The sequence below is a fragment of the Rhea pennata genome, chromosome 2 (genome assembly GCF_028389875.1).
Source record: "Rhea pennata isolate bPtePen1 chromosome 2, bPtePen1.pri, whole genome shotgun sequence".
Classification (NCBI taxonomy): Eukaryota; Metazoa; Chordata; class Aves; order Rheiformes; family Rheidae; genus Rhea; species Rhea pennata.
Genome location: NC_084664.1, coordinates 50,378,378 through 50,404,990, shown reverse-complemented (window position 1 = coordinate 50,404,990; position 26,613 = coordinate 50,378,378). Strand labels below are relative to the sequence as shown.

The following is a 26,613-nucleotide window of genomic DNA, read 5'->3' as shown; positions in this document are numbered from 1 at the left end:
ACTATTAAATACTAGGTGAAATCCAGACCAGCCATTTGTTACTTTTATCTTATTTCCTTGGTTGTGTGTGTGGGAAGAGTGGGTTTGATTTTTAAAAAATATGTCATTTTGTGGTTTATTTTCTTATATTTTAAGGATCGTACAGGCTGTCTACAGACCACTGGATGTAAAACACTTGTCTATTTGCCTCTACATTCATATCATCTGTCCAGTGCTGTTATAATCTTACCCCTTAGCTCTCTCTCTTTATCTAGTGTTACAATCCTACCCCTAAACTATTTCTCTTTATTTACTACACATACGAGGATAAAGCTGTTTTTAACCCTGTCACTGGCTCTTCCTGATTTTGCTATCAGCCATTAATCTATCTCCAATCCATTTTCTTTTCTGTCTTTGCATGGTCACAAGCAATAAGGATACTGGTGCATCCTTATGCTACTGCTTACAGTAGCAGGCGTTACGGAAAAGCACCAACCCAGCGGAGAAGGCAAGCAGGAGCTCAGTGCAGTGCAAATCAGTCACAGCCCGGCATAGGGTGATGATTTACTGTGATGCCTGTTTTACCAGGGATGACTACAGAGCGACGTGGGCTACAGCAGCCTGCTGCTTTAGGTGCACGGATAGAAGCAAACAGACTGTGGAAGAGTGGCTTTTTACACATCTCTATTGCGAGTCAAACTCTAAGGGAAAAATCTGCTTGTTTACAAGTAGCTCTTGAAACAGTTCCTACCGTAGAGCAAGGAGAAAGTCACAACACACAGAGATAAAAAAAAAGGCATCACTTCTTATATTTCAAAACAAGACCACAATTTTTAATGTCTACTTTACCTTCACTCTCTGAGTCACTTTCGATTTGTCCATCAATCTCTATTCCAGCTGCAAGACAAAGAATGAAGAGTAATTGCAGTTGTTGCTAGGATTTGCACATGCAATATTTTACACAGGTAGTTCTTCACAGCCAGATGAGGTTGGCAGAATGTTCGTTATTGATTATGCATTATATTCTTTTTCTGTAGTGATGGTCTTATTATTTATTTTAATCTGGCAAATTAACAAGAGTTCCCTGCATGAGAGAACTGAAAACGCACGATCTTTGACAGGCACAAAATAGAGTGCTTGAAAAGCCCTGAGACATATTATTAAGCACTTGGTAGTATAAAAACTGAAATGATCTTATACTGATACTAACCATCTTCCATGATGACCTCTAATGCACATTTCTTTTTCTTCCCCATGACAGCTTCCCGTCTTTTGCACAGATACTGTAGCTGCTATGTTGCATATACGCACTCCAATTATATACGAGTTTCTCTCTCTTCCAGTGCCCATGAACTTGTCTCCTGAGCACTGCACACAAGTGGGGACATCCAGGCACCTGTGACCTCTTGCTCACAAGCCATGCGGGCATGGGAGAGTAGGAACGGTGCGGGAAATGCAGGGAAGACCTTGTTCTGCCACAGCCCAATCCAAACACTTTCTTTTCTGATCCCTTCTCAGTGTGAAAAGCACCTGTCAGCATTACATTGCATTTCATTATTTAAACATGAAGGAAAGCCCTTTGGTGGGTATTTGGTGGTATCGTATGAAACATAGACACAAGTCACGTCTGGTTTTGACATAAGCACGCGGCTGCAGGCTTTGGAAGTGTCAGTTTTCTTAATGCCATATTCTTTACTGATCTGCGTCAATCTGTGTAACCCTACTAGTCATTCTCCTTCCGCACTTTATTAAACTTCTCAGTGCAGTGCCTCTTGGGCATGGCTATGGGTCACCTTTTGTCCTTCATGGCAGGGGAATCATGGGCTAATAGATGCAGCAAGAAGTCAGGAGTCGAGACACTGTTGCTGTGCCTTGCTCCTTCCGTTCTGCATGACCTTTGCATACTCATTGCACTTGCTGGTAAAATGGGATAGATTTTCCTTCTAGTGCTCTGAGGCTTAATTAATTAATGTGAGACCCTCAGCTGAAAGGTGCTTTAGTACCACAAAGTATTGTATTGCCATCTGTAGCTTGCAGTCTTCTGTTGGACCAAGCTTCCACTGACAACAGCTTTGTCCAAGTAATCCGTGGGTTAAAAACTGCAGCATCTGCCCCACTGGCAAGCCTCAGAAGAAGGCTCCAGTAGGGATCAACGAGGAGAGCTTTAGCTTTCTCTTGCAGTTGATACATCCATGATGCAGAGTTTTACATACAGGCATGAAGACAGTACACTAGTAGTTTCTGAAGAGGCAAGTATACAGTCACCCCGTTTCTGAAGTCTGCGGTGTAACTGTACCCCAGGCCCATGCTGGCATTCCTTCTCTTGGGGGTGATAATACACAAAGGCTTTTTTCTGAGTGTTGGTAGGGAGAGTGTTAATTCCTCCCTTCCCTCCCAAAAGAGAGGACTTTTAAAGAAACTGGTTTGAGAAGGAAGGGATGGGCAACGCTGCAGTGAGCAGTGTGAACAGTTTTGCATGGGACCCTTGCTCTGGGTTGGATGCAGCACATGAGGAGATGCCAGCCTGAATGGGAGACTTTCTATTCCTTTTTGCTCACTGACTTGTAGTCCAAATAAGCCTTTCAGCTGTTTGAAGTTGAACCTCATGGACTGTTTGATCTGCCTTTGACTTTAGCTCAGCTCACCTGAGCTAAATATATAATGTATGTTATGTGCACATACATTATTAACACCTCTAAGCCTGCAAGTTCACTACACAGGGCACTGATATTGTGTGTGCCCTGCGCCAGTGGGTCTGACTAGGGCCAGCAACAGGGGTAGCAGTCTTTGAATATCTTCCCTGAATAGGTTTCACCTATAACGCTACATGTCAACATGGTTGGTTGAAGATTTGTTCAAAATGCAATCACTAGGCTGTTGAATTAATTCCTCTCCAGGCAAAACAAGAGCAATTGACAGCAGCCAGAACTACTGGACCAGGTTTTCTGCAGGTTGCTTCAGTTGCATCAGGCCTCAGACCTAAGCGTCTCTTTCCCAAACAAAAGAGCTAGGAACTTCCTTTTTTCTTGCTAAATGAAAGCCAGATTTGGGGGAACAGGCAGTCCATTCAGAATAAAAGGCAAGAGGGGTGGGGGTGCCTACCACACTCCCTGCAATACTGCTCTCCGTGTTGGCACTGCTTGTGCTGCAATGCACCCTTTTTCTTCATCAAAGGCATACCTATGCATTGTTTACCTGCCCCGAAAATGTTCATGTGAGCATCTTGTTGTTGGAGGAATTCAAAATACTTTGACAAGAAGTAGGTTGAGTGTCATGGTCTCCAGCTTGTCACAGTCAGAAATTCATTCATTATCTAAACTGTAGCTGAGAGAGCTGCAGGCTCTTGGTGTACCCACAGATCCTGATGTTACGATTTTGAAAAGTGAGGGGGAAGGTGGAATATAGATTCTTTTTGAGCTGATTTGCTGTGTCTTTGAGATCCATGTACCCCATTTCCCGGAAATATATTGTCTCCCAGAACAGCAGCAATTCCTGAGGTCTGTCTTACCCAGAGAGCAAGACACCCTCCCAGCTTCCCTTACCCACAGGGTGCATGTGTGTGTACACCTTCTCTTGTCCCACACCTCATAGTGTGCCAATATACCAAAATATGAGGCCAGGCAATCCCTCTTCCTCCTGTTGTGAGCCAGGATGCCTGCCCTTGATTTTATAACCTGGACTTCAGTTCACAGAGGTGGTGGCAAGGTTTTGCTTTTTTCACAGCAGTCACAGTGATCATGGAAACAACATGCTCAGAGGAAATCTGTGGCCTCACACAGTGGAGGTGACATCACACCAGCCCTTTGGAGAGGTTGTTAATTGAGGGATCCCAGCACACAGGAAAGGAAAGGAATGTTAGCTGTAAAATATAGTGCTCCCGAAGCAATGCATCTGTATGGCTATTTCATGGTTGAAAGTATCTGCAATAAGCTCTCTGTGAATACTGCTCCCCCACCCCCACCCCTCGGAACCTACACTATAAAATGTAGTAAAACTGGTGATGACAAAATCACATTCTTACAGGCTGGGTGGTAGCATTTTCCTCTTTCATAAGTGGAGATTACTTCACACCACCAGCTTCACTGGACTGAATCACACAGAGAGGAGGGAGGAATTCCTTAGGGAGGAATCCCTGCACTGCCTTTCAGATTTAGCATTATACATAGCAGAACCTTCTTCATATCACCTACTATTCACTTTGCCTTGCAGCCATGAGATCTGCATAAACAAAATAACTAACCCCAGCTGATGCTGTCTTCCTCCTCCAGAAACAACGGTCCACCTGCAGCTGATTTGCAACCACAGAAGAATGATAAAAACCTCAGGATCTTTGTCCCTTGTGGAACATATCGTTGGAGGGAGATGCAAATGACTGCTTTTCTCCTGCAAGCTCTTACTAGGTGCCATACCCAGGTTTGGGACCGCACCACAAGGGGAACAGCACCTCAGCTATCCCAGACCTACATGTGCCAACCAGCAGCTGACCCTGTTACTGCTGCAAGTCAAAAACCACCAGGGAGGTGACCTGTGCCTCCTTCCCTTATCTCAGAAGAGTGTCAGGGAAATGATCTATATAAATGAAGAATCTGTATAGCAGAAGCATAGTGGTCACAGCTTTCAGAAGAGGCTGGATGATGACTAGGCAGTGCTAGATAGTCTGATTGAGAAGATAGGCTGGGCAAGGGAGACTGTGGTGCCTCAGGGAGATGGGAGTTTGTGAAATGGAGTGATATCATGCAAGCTGAGACTTCTTAGCAAGACCAATGTGGTTGGGCCAAACAACAGATGTGCTAGCCTTGTTTGCTTGTTATGAATTCTGCTAAGTGCTTGGAGATCTGTAGTTTTCCCCAGAATCAGGCTGATGGAGATCTCACTTCACCTCTGTGCTATTTTTGCCTGTATGATACTGCATTTGTAGTGCCTTTCAGGGAGGCTGGACACCAACGAGAGGTGGTCAAAAAGAGAAATACTAAAAACAAGCTTTTGCTGTTTATATGTGAAACTGAATTTCACATATAGTGAAATGTAAAAATGTACTTCATTTCACATTCGTTTGATGCCTATCTTTTTTTCTTTTTTCTTTTTTTTTTAGGTAGAAGGGGTTTTGTTAAAGGAATCACATACAAAAATGTTGCAGCATCCCCCAGGAATGGCAGGCCTGAGAGAACAATGAGACATCACGTGTGCTCTGAGAGAGGTTACGCATGAGGACTTTCCATGTCTGCGTGTGTGTGTGTGTGTGTGTGTGTATCACACAGATAACAGACCTCAAAATAGCTCTGTGCAGGGCTGAACTGATCTTATGTGCTTGTACAATGGGGAAATACTGCCATTCTTCAGCACCAAATATGCTATCATCCTTAGCTTAAGAATTTGGTTTTCCTAAGAGGATAAAGTGTCTTGCAGCATTTATGATTTCTTAGGATTATAGGCCAGCAGGATTAATGGATTAGTCTTTTGCCTCTGAGTTATTCCACACAAGATATTAATAAGTAATGCACAATCATGAATTGAGCTATTACTTATGTAAATGTCAGACTTTGTGTACAGAGTATGAGCAATTTATAGAGTGCTAGCAGTAAATTTTCCCGTCCTATACTATTCATTTTGTTTGTCCTCATGTTGATAACTAAAGCAATATCATTTGAAAGTTGCAAGTTTTAACATGCTAGGACATTAGATTTCTCGCACACCTCCAAGTGTTAAATAAAAAGCAGTTGTGTTATGAGAAGAGGGTAACTGAATCCTGGAAGCACATACAACATGCTTCTAAATGTTTAACGAGATAGTGTTTCCTTTCTTGCTTTCTGATTAACATAGAGCTTTAGCTAATTAATCCATGGATTACATTTATTCAATATTCATCTCATCTATAAATAATCTTTACTTGAGAAGGTTTTTCAGTAATAACAATAATACCTGACCTCTGTATATGGATATTTTGATGAGGGCTTAAAACCTGCAAATTGCTAGAGCCAATTCTAATGGTATATCTGAGACAGACATTTAGAGATTGCTTCCCAACATTAACTCGGTTATGTCTGGCTGTTAAAGAAATCTACATATTTTTGGAAATGGATATAATTGCTTTTTCTAGCATCTCTTAGACATGCTTGATAAAACCGGATCCAGCTCCTCTGTGGTCAAATCTGACTTTTAATCAAAATCTGGGTTTTATTTGGCAAAACAAGTTTTGACTAAGCTGTGGAAACCCAACCTGAGCTACATGTTTACCTGGGCGCATATGTATACAGAAGTTTTCTCATCCTCATGTAATCTCTGAAATGCAGCAATGTGCCTAGGTACTTAAGTACCAACAGGCTGGAGTGACCTCTGATACAACAACATGGAAACATTCTGTAAGTAAGGACTCATCAACAGTGTTCACCATAAGTATGTGGGTAGACGGGCTCATTAATTTGACATAATCTGGCAAAGAAATTTCTCAGCTTTTTGCAGTCTCTGAAAATAATACTCCAGCTCCCATACAGAATGGCAGGCCTGGATCATAGCTGGAGGCAGCAACGGGGGGCCGAAGATGTCGCCTATACTGTTTGTGCCCTGTGGGCATTAATTACTTTTAAGGACTGTTCAGTTGGACTGGAAGAAATTGTGTGAGACTAATCTTAGGGTTTTCAAGATGCCAAATTCATTTCTTTGCAGTTCATGCTGTGCCTTTGGAAATAACCTTTATTTGAATAATCTCAAGCTGAGGTGAGGAGGATGAGGCACAGTCATCACTGTTTTCATCTCTTTCTTGTTATTATTTCATAGTGTTCTGGTTTTTGGCATATGTTCATCTTGTGTCTCAATAAGCAGATGGGAGTTTCCTAGGAAGGAGAATAACAAGGAGAATAACATTCTGTTAGACAGTATTTTAGCTGAAGAGTAGTTACTGTCAAAGCGATGCTAATTCAGGTGGCCTGTCAGGAAAAACTAAACCAAAAAAGGAGGAGGATGTGTACTGGCAGGTCCTGGAGCAATGCCAGTTTGGAGAGAGATCTTTGAATGTAGATCTATCTTAGAACACAACTTCTCTGTCTTCCATTTCTTATCATGTGGGAGTTGATAATTTTTTTTTTTTTGAACTGATGCTTATATTGTCCAGCTATGTGAAAACAGAGTTCTCCTTTAGCAGCACCCTTGTAGGAAACATTGCAATTATTAAGACCCTAACTTAGGGCAAAACACAAGCATGTGTCTGCCTGCTTGCTGCCGTCTTCATCGACTCCATGTCTCAGGTTAAGTGTATGCTTGGAGTAGTCCTGAATCCACGTGAGCATAAGCCTGTAGGTGCTTCCCAAACAACACATTTAAGAACTTGGCAGCTATGCTGTTCAGATTGCTTACAATTCTTCTATCATCTATCCCTATCGACTGGCCTTGTTGAGGACAAGCTTTGAGGACAGGCAGCTCTCGTTCATCTGAAAAGCAGTGTGCATTACAACCTGGTGGTCCTGGTGCTGCATGAGTTATTAAGCAGCACTGGAACAACCGGTTTGATTTTCTAACGAGAGGAACTTCTACCCATCACCCACACTCTTACTAGAGTACAGAAGCTTCACAAGACCTGAGGTTTTTTTCAAAGAACATTCCCTTTCTGAAGAGTTAATGAAGTCCAAAAATGAAGATGGTCAAGAAGTTTCCAAATATAAGAAGAAAGAAAGAATAGGGGAACTATTAAGATAATGGAGACTTCTGGGCAGATCTCCTAAAGAATGGAAAGCAAACTCTAAGACCAACATACTCGTGTAGGACTTAATGTGGAGAATGATTTTCTCTTGACAGATTTATATGAAGAACTTGTTGTTCAAACAACGTATGTGGAAACCTATAGAAGGCAATTTTTTTGTGCATGAATCCAGAGTAAGGGGGCTTCTAGGAAATGATAATTTAGTTGGGCACCATTTCCATCTTACACATCTGCCTGGCACTGGCCTGGATGAGAAATTCCAGTGTGGTCCCCTCATTTTTTTTGGAGGTGCCCCCAAAAGCCAGTAATAAAGGAATCAGTATGAGAAGATCAAGAAAAGAACCACTTTATTTCTCCTTTTTCAAACCGAAGTTGAACAGAGGCAGAGGGCTCGTTGCTACTGGATTTCTCCTTCTTTCCTCCTGAGTCTGAGGGGATTTCCATGGGAAAGAATGTAACTCTATTTTAATTTCCTTCACTTTTGTCTAGAATCCCTTTTCCTGAAAAGCAAGTATTTTTATATGCAAAGATTGAGGGAAATCTGCCTGCCAATCTAGTCCTGGCAAGAGGGTCTTGCATGCTTTTTACCTCTTCCCAAAACAGCACAAAGCTTCCTGAGGAATTCTGCTTCCATCTGCACAAGCCAGATCTTCTGCTGCTACAGCTTTAACAACTTCCATGTGGCTCTGACATTTTTTTCCAGCCATGGGTTAGTGTCAAATGATCCTAGAGCTTCTGCTAGATCCCTGGCTTGGTGATGCACCATATTTTGAGTGTCTCTCCATAAACACTTGCAGAATCAGAAGTGTTATGAAGGTCTCCCTCTGCGTCCAAAAGCAAAAAGCAAGAATTTGGGTATGAATGGGAAGTCAGAACTAGAATCTCTGTTTAAAATTATTTCAAGAACTTGTGCATAGTAGATTTATATTGGAAAATGAAACAATACACTCATGTACCATTATTAGAAATGCAATACCATCTTACTGGAATGCTTTGAATTATTTTTCTCTTAGATGTTTGAGCTAAATTTTTAGAAAGACTAAAATGTAGAATAAAACTGGCATCAAAACAGTGCACAGTACTCACACAGCATAAGAGTGATCTAAGATATAACAGAAGCAATTTGTCTGGGGAAGAGAAATACAATGATTCAGTATTTTAAATGAGTCTCTAGAACATTTATACCATGCTACAGTAACCTGCTTCCACCTTTGCATCAGTCTCTAACTCCCTGAGTAATGAATCAATACTACTTACAAAAGTTGCACCTCCCTTCTGCTCCTAAGAGAGTAGCACGGTTTGTGTGTAATATACTGCTAGTATATTTTTAACTAGTTCAAATTTGGCCCAGGTCAGTGTGGTGACATGCAGCCTTTTAGCCCTTGTCTTGTGGCTAATCCTCTAGGAGTGATTTGGTCGTTTCAGTCTGGTTCACAGTGGAAGAGCAAAGAGTGTCAAATTATCTTCTTCGATGGTTAAATCAGCAGAGATGAGCCTGTCCATAGGCCCTCCCTGTAAATCTTGAGGCACTGAGGAGTCCCTGGACGGCTCCTTCTCCACAGCCAGGGAAAAGATACACTGAAGTGGTAGAGGATGGGGGAGCATTTTGGGGGGTGGGTAGGGTTTTAGGAGGCGTCTTTCATATGCAAGATGGCCATGAGATACAGAAAGTAGAAACACAAGGGAGTTTCTAATGAGGCTTTCATAGTAGAGGGATGAAATGGGTAGTGGTACTCCATGCAGCTGCGCCTGGTCACCAGCAGTGTTGTAGTGCAATGGGACCTCCCTCTGGTGGCAGCCACTTTGCATAGCAAACAGGTCCATTTCAGAAGATTTACTCTGTCTTCCGACAGGAGTGGCACAGTTCTTAAAGGAACAAGGTTTTGTCCTGTGTAAAATGTATATTTACTTTTTTTCCTTCATGCTGTGTCTGCTTTCTGTCTCATTACTTAGTCAGCAGAGGTTTCATTAGCATCTGATTCAGAAAGAAATCTGGTGTGATAGACCAGACGTGCTGTTGAATTACAAAGATATATTAAAAAAAAAAATCCTTTTTTTTGTTTGCTGTAACCCCTATGGGTGTTTTTAGAGATCACTATCAGGGTTTGTAAAGCACCACTAAATTTCACACCCCAGAGATTCCAGTGGTGCCATATCCAGTCTATTAAGAGAATATACTCACTGTGCTCACCTCTCTTCTCCACCGGTCCTGCAGGGCTGGAGCTCTAATCAGTGCTGTGTGATAACTGGTGCTTTTAGTGTGGCTGCCAGAAAAACTGAATGGAGAAAAGGCCACTTTGGTTAAATACAATCTGCAATTTAAAACTGAAGATTTTCTCACTCAAATATTAAAATAGCCCCAAACACAACAATGAGATTTTAGTTTTTTCTATATGAAATATCATTCAATTAAAATGATTTCCCATTGGGCAATTGTAAAAAAAGTAAAGGAAGGGAAGGGATAAACTCACAAAAGTGAGAAAGAAGAGGAGGTATAACTCTCCTGTCTGGTGATGCTCTCCTGTCTACTACAGCTCCCTGGAACAGCTTCTTGTTTATCTTTTAAAAGAGCCAAATACAATTTTGCACTCTGCTTGAATAGTTTTGAAGCCCTACTGCTCATATTCACTGCCACACGACTTTCTATAGGGGAGCCAGTCTAGTAACTTCTCTCCAAGCAGGGTGACTGCCTATAAAAAGTAGAAATGCCAAAAAATATGCTGAGTAGCTACTGGGAAATCTGGGAAAAGTTTTGGGCAAGGATTGCAATGAAAATCTTTTTTAAAAGTATCTGAAAATGATCCAATCAGAGCAGATGTATGGTTTATGTGATTGTATCTTGATTCAAACCCTTGAGATTTTCAACCTGAGCTCCTATAAAATGCCACCACTTAGCCCCTAGACCTCAAAGTGCCCCCTTCCACCACTTGCAGCAGCTTCTTTTCTTTTGAACTTGTTATTTCAGCAACAGGATTTCCCCTTGCTGGAAGAGCCCTGAACTTCTGCTCCTTTGAGGGGCTAAAATGGCAATAACTTGTAGGGAGATAGAAGCCCAAAATAAACAGATGCTAAACATTTCCTAGCACACTAAGCAGCCACCAGCCAAAGGACTTCTTAGTGCTTCAGCCTTGTCTGAACAGCATTCAAAGGCAGCATGCCAGCTCCTGCTGTAGCCACCACCCCAGATACACCAGGATGCCCCGAGGGGCTGGCATCAGCAAAAATAATCAGTGCTAGGAATGGTGCAGTATTCAGGGGTAATTCAGCACACACAACAGAAAGAGCCCAGCAGGAATTTTTACCTTCCATTTTCTCTCCTCTGGTCCTTCCCCACTCTTTTCTGTCCCTGCAGATTCCTGCCAGCGCTCCTCAGCAAGCCTCTGCTGGACTGTAAATGCCACTTCTCACATATTTGTAGAGGATTGGCAGCTCCCTGAGATGCCTGTGTCTCCTAAACAGCACTTCAGACCCTATGTGACTATTATAAACTTATCACCCCTCCACCCACTGGAAGCATAATTGTCCCTCACCCAGCAGATTTTAAAGATTGGCCCAACTCAGCCAGAGCTGCTGTACAACAAGCAGGGCAGGGACCAGGAGGCAGTTGATGGCTCCCACCATCTCCCCTTCCCGCTATGGCTATAACAGGCCTGGGGTCTGCCCAGTGCAAGGAGGGTTTTGTTTAGGTTTTGGGCAAGGTAATGCTTATCTTCATGCACCTATCACATCTTAGGCTTAGAAAGAGTTTTTGCATTCCTGTGTTAGTTATGTCAAACTATCTCACTTTGTCAGAAGACAAGCACTGTAACCCATTAACGGTATGTACTTTGGTGTCTTAGAGGCTAACTTCACTAAGCGATCTCTCTTAAAATCCCCCTGCAACTTGGATTTGGTGCTTGGCAGTCCAGTGGTCAGTCCATGTCTCTGGTGCAATGCCTGACACACGCGTTATTCAACAGTGCTCAGACAAACAGGTGGGGCAGAGAGCTGTCCCCTGCAACGCAGGGTGCTAAGCCATTACCCAGCCTCCACCAGCGCGGTGATGGGGCCAGCTGACATGAGCCACCCTCCATCCTCTTGGCAGCCCCGGTTACAGCTTGGCCCAGTTCGCAGGGGCAATGGCAATAGTGCTGAGGGATCAGCCCCTTCTCTTTACAAAGTTGATCATGTTTTTGTGCAGAGCCACTGTGTTGCAGAATTAATCTTTACATAATATTATCAGGTGACTTCTTGTCTTGGTCACCTAATAGGGTTTCCATAGAAATTTCGAAGCTAATGCCAATGGCACGAATCTCCTCCTTCTCGAACAGACTGGGGACAGAGGTGGGGACAGAGAAGCTATTTTCTACTCTGAAAAAAGCCAGAGATGGTCAAAAAAGGTTTCTGCCTCCAGTAACCTGTGTTGAGGTGGGTGGCTGGGTCAGGTACCCCACAATCAGATTTTGTTGCTAGTCTTGGTATCTCTAGTCTTTGAAAAGGGAGAAGAATGTGTTTCTTAACAGCACATTTTTAAAGCTCTCCTACCGACACAAGTAGCTATGAAGCTGATTTGTTGCTCCTGCTTTTAAATGAAAGCTAAGGGTCTGATACAATTCTCTGACACAAATATATGTGCCTGAAACATGAGTTCCCTGCATTGGATCCCAAGATCAGCCTGGCTACTGCCCAGAGCTTGCCAGCTATCTAACCATTTCTTTGTCCTTCCTGTGCCTGTATATTAAAGAAAAGTAAAAAATAGTATATGCCTCAAGCACTTAAATGAAACACAATCTCATTTAACAGACCCTGGAAACTGGCTAGATCTGTACGAGTCTTCTCTCAAGTTGGTTTTTGGCTCAGCTATGCAATTGCCAGAAGGAGAACCTTACAAGCCATCCTTTAAACTTGCCCGAGTTTTACTACTGAATTGCCATGTTTACCCCAAGCATATCAGTTCTTCCAGGGGATCTTTGGATTGTGGTGACCAAGTGCTATCTCTCATTTTGGGAGCCCAATAGTCTTTTGTAAGCATTGATCTTCAGTCTCCTTCTCTGAGGGGCACAAGGACATCACTGGACTACACAGAACAAACTACTCAGCTGTTGACAGTCAATACTTTGGACTGTGATGAAGTTAAAAAAGTTTTAATTCACATTTACTTTTACAATTACTTTAAAGGGAATTAAACCTAATGTAATTGCTCATCAGACCACCACATTCTCAGGAGCTGTTACTTTGCTTGCTCAAGGGTTTGATATAAGTGATTTTCACCATTCCTATACTACCTTTTCAGTTCCCTGGTAGAACAGCCCCTCAAACGAAGCAAAAGCTTTCAAACACACAGGCCCTGCTTCAGCGAGCACTGCCAGCGCAGGCAGAAGTGCCTGGATCCTGTTCCTCTTGACAGCTTCATCTTCTTAGGGACACTTGTCACACTAGCTTCCTCTTGGCACGAACAAGTGGGCCTGCAGCTCTTACCAGAACTAAGATGGTGCATCAGCTTGGAGCAAATGTTTGTCAGGGTTCCACCCTTGGTCACTCACTAGCTCCTGACAGCTGCTGAGGTAACAGCTCTCTGGCTGTCATGACTTTCCCGTGGATGCTGCCAGGTGGAGGTGAAAGTGAGACACTGAAAGCAGCAAGAGCATCTCATCTCTTGGGCTGCACACTTTCTGCAGGAACCCTAGAATACGAGATAGCTCATCTTCACTTTCTTCCTGGCCTTTTGGAGGAAACTAGAAACACTATGGCTGGTTTTGATCATTTTGGTTTCTTTATGTTACGATGCTTATGTCTGTAACCATAACATGTACCAGAAGTGTTTAAAGGACACAGGCTTCGCTGGCGCAAGTTCTCTTTGGGTCTGGTGCAAGTTCTGCCAGTTTATTCAAAGCAGCTCGGAGGTTCTTTCATCCTTGCTGATGCTGGGTGTTAGGTGTGGGTGAGACTGCCTTGGAGGCTTCTGCAGGGCCAGGCACTCCGGGGCAGCCATTACAGAGCTTGTTTGAGAGTTTATTTGAGTGGAGCACCATGCTACAAGGCTCCTCGATACAAGCGTGACCAATGTAGGCATGGCCTAGGGCAGCTCTTGATCTAAAATGTTTGTTAGTATGCAGGTAGACTTGGAGATACAGCCTAAAGAAACAAAATACAAGTAAAGAAAGCTAAAGAGAGAGAGGGTTTTGTTAAAAGAGAACGTTCATTGGCTTAAAAATTCATCAGGTCCAAAACTATATGTGTACTGACAGGCCAGGCTTTTTATAATATTAGTCACATATTGTATAAGTCCTTAACAGAAGACTTTTTATATTCTCTCTCTCTCTCTCTTTTTTTTTAAGAACAATTACTAGCTTTCTTGCTATTTCAGACTGTCTTTCCTTTCTTCTTGGTTTGTGTCCTCTGTGCTTAACAGCGTATAGGCAGGGTTGGAATTCCCGCTGTGTAACAAAAAACAGGTCTCTTAAACCTCTTAAGCGTATCAGCAAGGAATTTGTAAAGTCACTTATCACAAATATCTTTAGGAAAAGCCCCAAACCACTGGGGGATGGGTTAGAAGGAAATAAATTTGGTGTCTCTGAGTAGGGGTAGGTGGTGAGGCATTAATCACAGCTGAGCACTGCAAGCCAGGCAGTCTGCAGATAAAAACTGAAGCTGGATCTGAGGTCAGTAATACAGTATAATAATAGCAAAGTATTGAGCTGTAACGTTAGCGTCATGCAAATGTGTAGCGGGTTATTTTTGGACAGCTAGATAGTCAAAGTGATCAAGCCATGCCACGTAAAGGCTTTATGTTGGACGTAATTTCAGAAATTTAGCTGAGCTGGGGTCTCTCACAGCGCTCAGGGCAGACAACATTACCCTATTGTTTCTGGTGTAATTCTGCTGATAATGGTAGAATCTATTTTAGAAGTGATTCATGTCCTCGTAGCTCTGAGGAAAAACTTTTGGGTTGTTTCCCTACATTTCTTGGTTTTGTTTTTATCCTGTTTCTTTCCTTAAATGTGCTACCATTTCATTATGTTACTGGATCTCAAAAAAGCAGACCAGCATGTCTTGAATGCTATTAGGCGTTCCTGATTGAGTTATGTTTTTGAAGAGTTTTTTTTTTTTTTCATTTAATAATACTTGTGTATTATTAAAAACCACCTTAGGAAAATACAATGATTGATAATATAATATAATGATCCTTTACTGTTCCAGGATAGGTTGATGATATAATTAGTCTATGAAATGTTGCCACTCTTATCTGGACTTCATTTAAAGTAGCTGAATATCTTCTAGTGCATTCATTCTCTTTCGATGTTTTGTGAGAAAGCTTTCTGCTTAGAGATGCAAGAAGAGGGTTGTTTATTACTATTATGTGTGTGTATATATATTTACACACATATGTATGTATATATGCATATATGTACACATATATACATGTATATAATGTTTTGTTCAAAGTACCCTAATAGTGTTCTTGCTTTACCATGGTGCTGGAATGTCTGTTAGTCTTCAGCTACAGTTCTTCTAATATGCAAAGACATTACACTCATTACTAAAAGGTATTTTAGGTGCCTAATTTCCATTTAAAAGACTATCAGTTCTTAATGTCTATGTTTTAATACCTTAGCACAATTAGCACCTTAGATCAATTAAGTTTGTGGACTGGGTGCCTAATGCATAACAATTTGCATAGAAGTAACCTGCATAAAGATCATGCAGGAGGTTGTACCCAAAGAAATGAGGGGAGAAAAAAAATCTTTCCCTGAAAAACTAATAGAACAGATTGTGTCATTGTTATAATATCACTGCGTTGTACAAGTTTACATCCCTGTGTCTGTAAGTACAGGAAAAATAATTGGGATGTTGTTCCTGTTATCTAGTAAAAAAATCCTCCAAAGCTCCAGGAGTTTAAAGCTGAAGATCTGTCAGTGGTATAACCTTCACCTTGATTGTGTTACATTAGCAATATGTTCTGTGTTAAAGCTCCTAATGTGTGTGTGTGTGTTGTACGCACTGGGTTGAACTAATATAGGTCAAAACTTACGATTAAGTACTGAGGGCCAGAAAAAGAGGAAGGCAGAGATTTCAAATAGCATATCCTCTTGGTCAGATGTAATGAGTTGAAAGCAAAAGTTTTGTTTGTAGGAATATAACCATAAGCATGTTGAAGTTCATAATTTCATAGTGGTTTATTACGCAAGTTTTCAGCTTTAAGAAATCTTTTAAAACTTTCATTTTGAGGCAAAAAGCCAAATATGGGCACATTAATGACGAACAGTGGGCGTTTTGGAAATTAATGTCCAACTTTAACTGTATGTGTAACTACTGTCAAGTAAAACGTGTCTGAATGTCTGTTCTACTCTATGGCTACAGCAGTTACATGTTTATATTCTTTCTTGTTTACAAATATTTACTTAGACTTCATCTTCAGGAAGATTCATTTGTTTTGATTTGGAACAATCCAGTGTCAAAAGTAAAAATGAGCTGATCACAGAATCATAGAATCAGTAAGGTTGGAAGGGACCTCTGGAGATCAACTAGTCCAACCGCCCTGCTCAGCAGGGTCACCTAGAGCATGTTAGACAGGGTTGCATCCAGGCGGACCTTGAAGATCTCCAGAGAAGGAGACTCAATGAAGTACATGTGGCTTTAAATTTTCCAGTGAAGATGGATTTTTTTTTAATTAGAAACGAAATGTGAATATGGATGCGTGCAAGCTGCCTTTTTCACCATCTTGGGCTGAGATAGTATTTGGAACAGATGATCTTCAAGCAGCTGAAGCAGGCTGGGGTTATGCTGGCAATACTTACTTCTATTTCTTCTATTTAGACTAAGGTCTAAACCCTTTGTCTGCAAAGGCTCCGAAATCCCTCCTTTAATTCTTTTTAAAATAAGTATGTTAACATTCTCTTTGTGAAAGAGACAGAAATGCTGATTGTATGTTCTTTTTCCAGTCTGAACACTAGTCAGTTTTCTTTGGGTTTTTGGAAATTTAAAGAGCTTTCTCTGAAACTCATGCTTTTATGCATATGGAAGGGATTTGAAAGGCCTTCCTTTTGACCTGCAAACTTAGACAGACCCCAAAGGGACACTAAGACTTGAGCTTTTATCTTGTTAAGTTATGCTAAAATAGTTTCCAGTGTGATATTTTAAGTTACCAGAAAGCTGCTGTTCTTCTATTTTGTATTTCCCTTTAGAAATAAGTGAGTTGTGCCCTGGGAGAAATTTAGCTTTATTCTTGTTTCATTACAGGGAAATTGAGCCTGAGGTACATTAATCTGTGTTCTCCAGAAAGTCAATGTGGGGAGAAGAACTTCAGGCTTCTCATTCCCAGATCTGTGTTTTATCCGTATTTACTGATATTTGCAGCTTTTACCTTTGGTTTCATGAGGCTGCCTTTTACATAAAGATTTGCACATTGCAACATGGTTGAGATGATCAGCTACACAGTGCCTTTTTGTAGTGTTTGACTAGCTAAATCACGTTTTCCTTTTGATGCTGTACATTGAATAATACGCATTCCTTCTCCTCGAGGTTTTCAAGCAGAGCCAAATTTCCATGCTTATGAAATTCTGATCTGTTAGCCTGGAAATTCATAACACCATTATTAAGATTTTTCTTAGCAAAATAGAGCAGGATGGGAGCACAAAGAACTTTTGGTTCTATCTAGTTTGGGAAACAGAAATATCAGCAATCACTGACTGTGCTGAAGAGAAATCATGGCAAACAAATGGAAGTACTGTCTTGTGCCAGAGCTGGGAGCGGGATAGTCTCTGCTTGCCTCGGCTCTTGACTCTCTTACAGTGGCCAGCATCTTCAGCGACAACAGTGATGACTTAAAGTGGATATTTCTGTAGCTTGAGCTAAAAGTGCAAGCACCTTAGTCTTGTTATAGCTCTTGGCTATATCCTCAGGGGGCTGAGTGCAGCAGAAGGCATGTAACACCCAATGGGCCCCATATTTTCTTTGGGCAGGTGAAGTATCTGAAAATCATTACAGCTCAAACAGTAATCCAGGGAATGAGCTGTTGCCCTCTGGACTGAGAATGGTTATTGAATGAGAATCCTTGAAGTTGTGTCTGTGCTATTCATTAAATGTGGTCTGAGCCAGTCTGTGGTGTGGCCTGCCAGTGTGGCTGCCGGGGGGCAGCCATTCACAGCCTGTTCAGGGGCTTTGCGAACTCTCATGCTCCTGAGGTCAGAGAATATGCATCAGTACTGGGGCCTGGGTGCCGTTACAGAGTCCCCTTGCTAAAGTACACAGTGTATAGTGGGTAGGATTTGTCTGGAATGTAGGAAACCCAAGTTCTGTTCTGAACCATGGAGAATGGGCCTTAAAGACACTTCAACCATTTTTAGCGGAGGCAAGTGTCCTAACTTCTCCAAGAGTGAGTTTCTGTCTCTCAGTCTTGTTTTGCAGCTGCTTCACTTCTGAATTAACTGAATATGAATTGAATTAGTTACAGACTAATGCATGGAGTAGAGAGAGTTGCCTAACAAGTGACAGAAATGAGCTCGGGTGAGATCTGTGACCACTGGGGTGCTTCACCCTCTTCTGCAGTCAGCCAGAGTAAAGAAAATTGTATAACATCAGTTTTATTGAGAAGTCTAGTGCTTCTGTAAGTAGATAAAATTCTGTCAGAAAATTCCCTATCCAGCCTAAAAGTGTGTCTTGCAGATTGGCTTTGGAGCTGAGGAGAGGGGACCCAGGCACTGAGGCAATCAAGAACCTGCAGTGATTTGGGCCTGGGGTTGTAATAGCCAAGTAGTTATGTTGTGTTGATCTCACATTCTTCTGTTGCCTCCATTTCTACATTGAATTCAAGCAATGTGCTTTAAGTGGAATAATTTAAATACATACACTCTATGTTTCAACAGATGGAGGAAGGGTGTTTTATTTGATTTTTAAATATTCTCTTTTAATATCTTCTGATTAAAAAATATCCTCTGAGTTTACACTAGGAGTTAATGTCAATAAAGACTCTCTGAAATTGAAGGAATGATGCTGATTTACACTGCCCAAGTTTTGCCAAGTCTGTGCAAAACAATGCTTTGTACTTGTGCTTCTCCGCGCTCCCAGGAGACAGCAGATGACATTTCCCACCATTGATCAGGCTCCGGCACACATTGCAGAGGTAGCTAGAGCCCCAAGGTGTCAGTGAATGAAAACAAGTGCATTTTTATAGTATTTCCTTTAAAAGACAAGGAATGCAGTTGATGTTTTTGAAGCTATGTGAAATCAGGAGGAAAATAACATGGCATCTGAGGGCTGTTGGACAGTCTTCTGAGCAGTGCGGCCAGCTGAGGCACCAGATAGCGTGCGACGTGTTACGAGCTGTTGCTTGTAGATTTTTGTATCTAGTTTCTCTCAGCCCCAGAAGCTATGCAGAGGCAGGAGACTGTCTTCTGAAGGAACTGAAGATGTGAAAAATCTGGCTTAGCTTGTGTCTGGGTGAAATGCAAACATTCTGGAGTCTCTCAGGGATGGGAGATAGGGGAGCGCAATCACTGCAGGGTATCTGGAACATTTCACTGTGGAGTGGTTTTTGTTTTGTTTTGTTTTGTTTTAACTTTCTTTTCTTCAAAATGAGTCTTTGGTCAACAGAGCTATATTGGTAGTGGGAATGCAGGTGTACCATGACTTGAAGATCATTAAGGAGGTATACCTGAAAGGTGGGTTTTACTTCTTACTGCAAAGCAGCAATCAAACGTAATCTTAGGGCTGGTAACCTAATCTTCTGCTGATGTCTACTGATTTATTCTATATTAATTTGGCACCTGACTCGCATGCCAGTGAGGTCAGTGCAGCCTCCATTTAACTTTGGAGGGAGCTAGGTAACTCTTCTAACTATCAATTCATTTTCCATCATAAGCTGACATTGATGGGCATCTGCCAGCAGTGTCAGTGCCTCAGGAGGAAAAGGGTTTGGAAAATGCTGTCCCTCCCTTTGAGTTAAGGTGGGATAATTCTGGGAGAACTGTGCTGGTGATGATGAATGGCAGCACTATATGCTGTATCTGCCTGCAGGTAAGCAGGACACTTCAGTTGTTATCAGTATGGGATGTTTCACAGTCATGATTGCAGATACCCATTTGCAACACATCGCATCTAGTAAAGTAACAAAGAGAGATGCTATTTATGCTTTCCAGAGAAAAAAACATGGATGGTAGGAGGCAGTCTGTCTTGATAATCACCAGTCATCTGTAGTCCATTTTGGATAGCGCATTCTAATATAGTCAGTAATTTTTATATACAGTACTGATTTGAAGATGATAAAAGGCATATATCTCAAAGTTGTTTTGCTGTTATCTGTTATTTGAGAAAAATCCTGAGTTTCATAATCTAATCATAGCCTTACATGTACCCATTACTGGTCCCTCAAAAACACTAAATTAAATGTCTGAAAAGAAGTCCATTAGAACAACACAAACTTCTAGAAAACTTTCCAGGGGAGATAAGCAATGGAAATAATACATCAGAGTAAAAATTTAATTTTAGAGGTTGCTCAGAGAGCAAATGTTTTTACTCTTGCAGCTTTAGCTGACACCAGCCTTGTGATTTGAGTGCAAAATGTATGCCTGCATGTAGCTGCATTTTATGTGTATGCACCAGGGAGTTTGGTATCTGATTTCTTGATCTGATGTGTAGCTGGCTTTATGCAGGCACCAGAGTTTATTCCTACACGGGTGCCTCCAGTGGCATGTTCCCCCCCAGCCCTGCTGAGCCACCTTCCCTGAAGAGCCTCACTAAGCACTTGTGGGCAGCAGCCCTCGGATTTCCAAACCACAGAGCGCCACAAACCTCCTCAAAGTCTCAGAGCTGTGAAACCCACCTGTTTTGGGAGACTAAGGTTTCCAAGTCTTTATGCATACTTGCTGCTTGCACTGGCACACATAACCAGTGTGTCACCGATACGACACACAGGAAACTCTTCTCAAGACTTGCATGAACACATAAGATAGATGTTACTGTTCTGAGTTACTGAAAATTACTTCCTGTATATATGTACTCTGTACACATGAGAAAATAATTTTGTGATTCTTACGCAAATGTGAAGATGCAGCTGAGACCAAATGGCTCAGAGTATAAATGAATTTTCTGGACTGAAAAGCAGAGGATGATGGACACTTCTGTTCAGTCTCAGAAACCTGGTCATAACCACATCCTCAGATATCCATGCTGCCTTGCGTTGTTATTAACATGTTCACACAAATGACTATACTCTAGAAATGCTGGCCACAGCTGGGTAGAGTTATGCTGGCTTGAATCTAGAATAACACCAGTGATTTCAACCAATTTCATCAGTAAATCACTATAATATATTCTAGTCCATAATTAGGCTAATTCCTTTTGTCAATACTAGGGAAAACTATGACTGAGCCTCTAAGCCAGAATTTAAGTACAGGTGTAACATTGAGAGAGAAAGAGGGGGAATGGGGAAAGATGTCCTAGCTTTGTGTAAGGACCAGAATTCTAAGTTCTCTGTCTAGGACTGCAACTACTGCAATATTTGCATGCCTGGCAAGCAGCAGAAAATTCACTTCCCAATACCACACAAGGCAGCGAAGTCTCTTTATTCCCCAAGGCTAAGAAAAGCTGAAGAGTAATTTACCACCCATGTGCCCCTTGGGTGTCAGGGCTATGCGCAGGCTGTTGGTCGTAGCATCTAGGGCTCAACAGTGAGGATGCGGGTTTCTATGAGCCAACCAGACACAAATAACCTTGGGTCATTGCTGTTGCCTCTAATACAGCTGGTGCCTGGCATGTGGCATCTTTCAATGCGGTGTCTGATCGCACGGTGGTGTACATTTGGGGATGACGGGAGAGCAACACCGACTGTGTGGAAAGGCAGGGCAGGAGGGTTATGCTTGATACACTAGGAGAGATGGGGATGGTTGAGGGCCTGCAGGGACAATGGCAAAAGCCTCTCAGAGGGGGTTTAGGAGGTTGGCCTTGCAGTCAGAGCAGCTAAGACATGTGAAAATTAAAACCAGGCTTAACAGTTGGGCCCACTGGGCTAAGCTAGAGAAACTGGTCATAATCAGATGCAAGATTTCCAGAAAAATAGAACTAACCTAGGCAAAGACATTCAGCTGCCAAATACATAGATGTCTTTCTGTACCATGCATCTTAGTCTATCACTACACCTTTGGAGGACTAGGGCTTTTAAAATCTCATTTTATCCCACTATTTATCCCAGCCATAGAGAAGGTATAATTGAATTTGGACTGGTCTTTGAAGTCTGGATAAAGAGGTGCAACTCTATTACTGTCAATGGTTGACACTGATCTACACCAACCCAATCTGCAAGGGAGTAAGAGGAAGATTGCAGGCTGCTCCTCTGCAATAAGCAGAATTCCCAAGAGCACTAATTGTGTGCTGGCCTTTGTCCGGGTGCTGAGCTCAGGGCTAAGCTATGGGCTATTTTTAATTAAATGTTCAAGGTCATGCACAGCAAAAGCAAGCAGTGCAGATTTTGAAACACAATGTTGCTCGTGCACAGAGACAAAATCATCGTAGAAAATCACAGAATGAATTAGCTCTGAGCTTCTAATGTCAGAAGTTTATTTCCTCTGGGGAACTTGCTTAGCTCAGGGATTGCAAAGGGGTTGTGTGACTCTGTTGGCACTGTATTTGAAGCCCCCTTCAGAGGGAAGGGAACAACAACAAAGTCAGTCTCTCTGTTTGCATTTTTTTTCCTTCCAAACTCAGATGGCTATGGATTCATATTCTCTGGTTTTGCCTGTATTTAAGCACATGTGATCCAGCATTCTTCTCATTTATTACATAAACATTCGCTCCTCCCTTACCAGGGGTCTCATAGCTCCATATTGGATATGCCTGCACACCAGTTAGCGAGAGCATCTCCAGAACAGTTACTCTAGTTCTGCTCTTCAGTGAACACTTCCAACTGGATGATGTAGATTTTAGCTTAAAATTGATAATTTCAGACCAAACAAGGTTTTTTATATGTGGAACCATAACATCAAAGTTAAACTCTGATGTCATTTTGGTTTATGTCTGTTAGAGGAACTGTGGGGGGTAGGTGCGAGGGGGAAGAAAGGGTCAGAGTGAACTGAGTGGAAAGTAAACATCAGCTCTATCAGATGGAAACTGAAAATTAAACACTGCTATGAAAGCCTGGAAACACTTGAGAAACACTGGTTATGTGTATTTGATGATACTTAATGGGTTGTATGTGTGTGTATATACACACACACACACACATATATGTATATACAGATACATATACACACACGTGTGCACACAGATATGTATATGGCCATCTGTCGGCCACATCAGCACTGTACACACAATATTTGCTTATGATGGTCGAGTTTTCATGGGAATTTTCATCATCTTGTAAAAGGAACGGGCTTCCTATTAGCTACCAAAACATGCTGTGTAGTTAAATTAGGTTCTTGGGGATGAAAAATCCCCACAAATTTAAATTACAAGAAGAAAATGCTCATAAATTTAAACAAAAATTGCAGACATAAAATACAGTTTTGGCAGACCTCTGAACTTCCAGTTATACAGGATTGGTTTTGCCCCTTTTACTAGCATTCTGACATGCATTAACCTGTACTATTTCCCTGTGTTTTTGTATTGTGAACAAAATGATGCTTTTCCTTAACACTATTTCTTTTTGACTATGACTATGACTCTTCTTGGCTGTAACTAGCAAAAGCCTTCACCTTTTGCCCCCTGACCCTTAATATCAATGTCCCAAGAGGAGTTTGTTACCCTGCTGAATCTAGAGGCTCCTGAAGAAGCTGTGGGGTTTTTCTCTTCAACAAAAAGCTCCTGAGAATCTCACTTACTTTCTAACATCTGGCAACAGCTTATAGTTAACTGCTTTTTCAGCTGTTAAATCCAAAGTTATCTGCCTCTGGGAGATGCTGAGGGAACATCTGTTTATTTGTCTTGGGCCATGTTGCTACACCATTATGGCAATCTGTTCTGTAAATATGGTCATTGGTCAGTAATGTCCAACAAATATCCCTGTAGAAAATATATGAAATATGAAGTCCAGAAAGGTGTATCAATGCCTAATGTCCTTTTCCTTTTATCATTAATGTCAGAAGCAACTCGTTCTTGGATTTTGAATGCTGCTTCTTGTAATCTGACTTCTGTTTTCAGATGAAGATTTTTCTTTTTTTTACAGAAGATTTTTCTTTCTCTAATCAATAGTTAAAGGAGAAGTTCTTAAGGTATTCATTAATACAGACACTTGGCTTTGTTTCACATTGTTTCTCTTTGAAATTGTTAATACCTAAGTGTATCTGGTTGCATATTTGAAAAAAGAATGGTATCTATGGACCATTGAAAAAGCTGGATATTTTTGTAGAACCTTGCATAAACGTAGCACATGATAAATTTTAAAATAGGCTCTGTAGAAATGGCATACACCCCGACTATGCATAGCTTCCTGATCACTAAGAAACAATAGCTTTTGACGACTGGGATGTCATGAATTAATATGAATGAACAGGGAGCTGCTGAGCAAGCAAGAATACTATTAGAACATTTTGCAGTTGGCTTCCCATTGCAGCCTGGGACTGAGGATGCTGTACACATGGGGATCTTCTTTCCGCAGAGGTCCTCCTCTCTGAGCCTCAAACAGGCCAGTATCAGTACAGTTAAGGGCCAGAAGAATTGTTACAGTCCTTGGATTTGTCTTTCCCTGTCATGTGCACCACGGAAGTTCATTTTACTTATTTATTCCTGCTTCAAACTTTTGGTTTAACTCAGGTGTATCTTCTGAAAAGCTAAGGAATTTGAATAACGAGGAATACAGCATATTGCTAGCCAACCAGTTTCAAAGATCGGTGTAAGAAAAGTCTTCTCTTTTAGTCTGAATTTGGCTAGATTAAGTCTGCCATCACTTAAATTTTGTAAAAATGTGTGGGGCTTTTATCTAGATCTGAACAGAATCTTTCTACACCTACAAAGAAAAAGTTGTGGATAAATTCTGAAGCTGAACTGCATTAGTCCAAAATTACGTAAGCTGATGGCACTGAGCTAGAAATGGACTCACTTGGAGCCACGTGTTGCTGTGTGTGAAAAATCCCCTGCAAATCAAACTCCATGAGCAGCAGCGCTGGCATGCTGGTAGCCTCTGTTGGTACGAGCAACTCCTCTGTTTAGGGAGGACGACTTCTGGCCTTTTTCTAAATGTGAAGTCCTAGGTTATTTGCTGGTAGATATTTTTTTTCTTATTTTGTTTAACATAAGTTCTGTGATTTTTACTAACAGTGTGCTAGATTACGTGAGTACCACTAAGTGATCAAACTACCTGCCATTGAACTACGTGGCATCCCTATGGTATAGTGGCACTCCGGGCCAAAGTCTGTTGATTTTAATAATGGAGTAGATCTAGAGCAGCTCTGGAGAAATGCCATAATTTTAATCTTCTGCCTGCTACACAACCTCTCTCATTCTTAATCCCTATTCTTTGACTTAATAGGGGAGACTGTTGAATTCTTTGAGTTTTTGCTATGGAAAAGGTGGTCAATTTTTCTCCATGGCATGCCACAGTATCATTGAGCTCTTATCACACGAAAGAGAAATTTTCCTTTCACATACTTCTACTGTTATGTCCTCAAGTTCCACCTCACCAAGAAAAATTCAGTCCTTTAAATTAGAACTAAGTGGTAAATTGATGTAGAGGGCCATGAAACAAGCTCATAAATTAGTCTACTTAAAAGGTTGCACTGTACATATTTAAAGATAATTGGACCATCATGACTAATTCATGGAATGATAAAATGTCGACAGGAAAGGAGTCTTTCACTCCCCTTCTTTTCTTATATTAAACATAAAGAAATTCTACTTTTCATCCTTTCTATCCTAATGGTTATGACTGTGGAACACTGATTTATACATAAGAGTCTTTCATGGCCTTGTGCTATAAAAGCACGAATAAGGCAATGGACATGCAGAAGAGGCTTTCTCTTGTTTATGCGGCCTTGTATGAGATACAAAGGGCATCACTTCTATCCCATCCTGGTCTTGTTCAGCAGGAACATTAAAAGATTTCATGCCACGGCTTTTTTCACAGTGAACAATACAGTGATTGTATTTTCAGGCAGAAGGAGTGTGTTATTCATTCATGGGCTATATGACATAAAATTTTTGACAACATTCTGGTAAATAGCTATCTGTCTTACACAGCTCAGTTTCCATGACAGTGGCCATCATCAGACTGTGCTGTGAGGGAGATAAAAAGGTAGAACCTTTACTGTGGAGCTCCTTGATGCCCACAGGTGTTTCCAAAGAATTTCTTTTAGATTCCTAATTAGTAGCCACTCTGGCTAGATCCAGTAGTAGATATTGAAAAATATGATTATTCCTTTCGAAGCACCTTGCTGCAAGAAAGCTAGAAAGTAATTTTCTCTTTCTTCTTTTATACCTCTGTGCAGCCTGATGCTGGGAGGTGATGCACAGCTTTCAATTCATGAAAATCAATGGGAATCAGAAGGTAGAAAGGAAGTAAAAATTGCAAGAACCTGAAGTTTCTATGCCTTGGGGGCTGAAAAGCAGTTTTTCTAGTAATCACCAGTATCAGATGATAAGCAGTGTATGATATAAAATATCAGTGACTCCTTCCTGTCTTATTATTAATCATTCTATCATGTTCCAGGAGGACAGAATATATATCTAATTGAAATGAAAGTTAATTATGGCAAGCCAGTTTTGTCTTGTTTTTCTGAAGTGTGGTCTGACTGATATACTACAAGTCCTACCTATCCTAAATCACCCTTTGGTTTGCATCACACTGGTTAACGCTTTTGTACCAGTTGTCTCTGTGAAATAGATGTTTGCCTGTATGATTGGGAATTTACAGACTTGGACCCTAACAGAGAAAACAAACAAACAAAAAAATCATAATGTGAAACTAGAAAAAGGCTGCAGGTAAAGTTTTTTTTTTTTCTTTTCTTTTTCCCCTTTCAAGTCAAGCTTTCATATTT

General features: G+C 41.3%; 1 protein-coding gene and 1 long non-coding RNA gene across 3 annotated transcripts in view; both read right to left on the bottom strand.

Annotated features, from left to right (window-relative positions):
- The window catches only part of TMC2 (transmembrane channel like 2), a 39,309-nt gene extending 38,074 nt beyond the window's left edge, over window positions 1-1,235 (bottom strand). Inside the window, exons 1-2 of the mRNA XM_062567885.1 lie at window positions 1,190-1,235; window positions 829-876 (exon numbers count right to left, since the gene is read on the bottom strand). Coding sequence (XP_062423869.1) covers window positions 829-876; window positions 1,190-1,235 — 94 coding nt within the window. The remainder of the gene's footprint in view (window positions 1-828; window positions 877-1,189) is intronic.
- A 5,494-nt stretch (window positions 1,236-6,729) lies between these two features.
- LOC134136147 (uncharacterized) lies at window positions 6,730-11,057 on the bottom strand. Of its 2 annotated transcripts, none has more exons than XR_009957441.1 (3): window positions 10,975-11,057; window positions 9,864-9,948; window positions 6,730-6,809 (listed from the first exon to the last, which is right to left on the bottom strand). It is a non-coding gene; the product is annotated as an uncharacterized LOC134136147 (long non-coding RNA). The 2 variants fall into 2 exon arrangements; XR_009957440.1 differs by having other exon boundaries at window positions 6,758-6,809; window positions 9,855-9,948.
- Window positions 11,058-26,613: the final 15,556 nt, after the last annotated feature.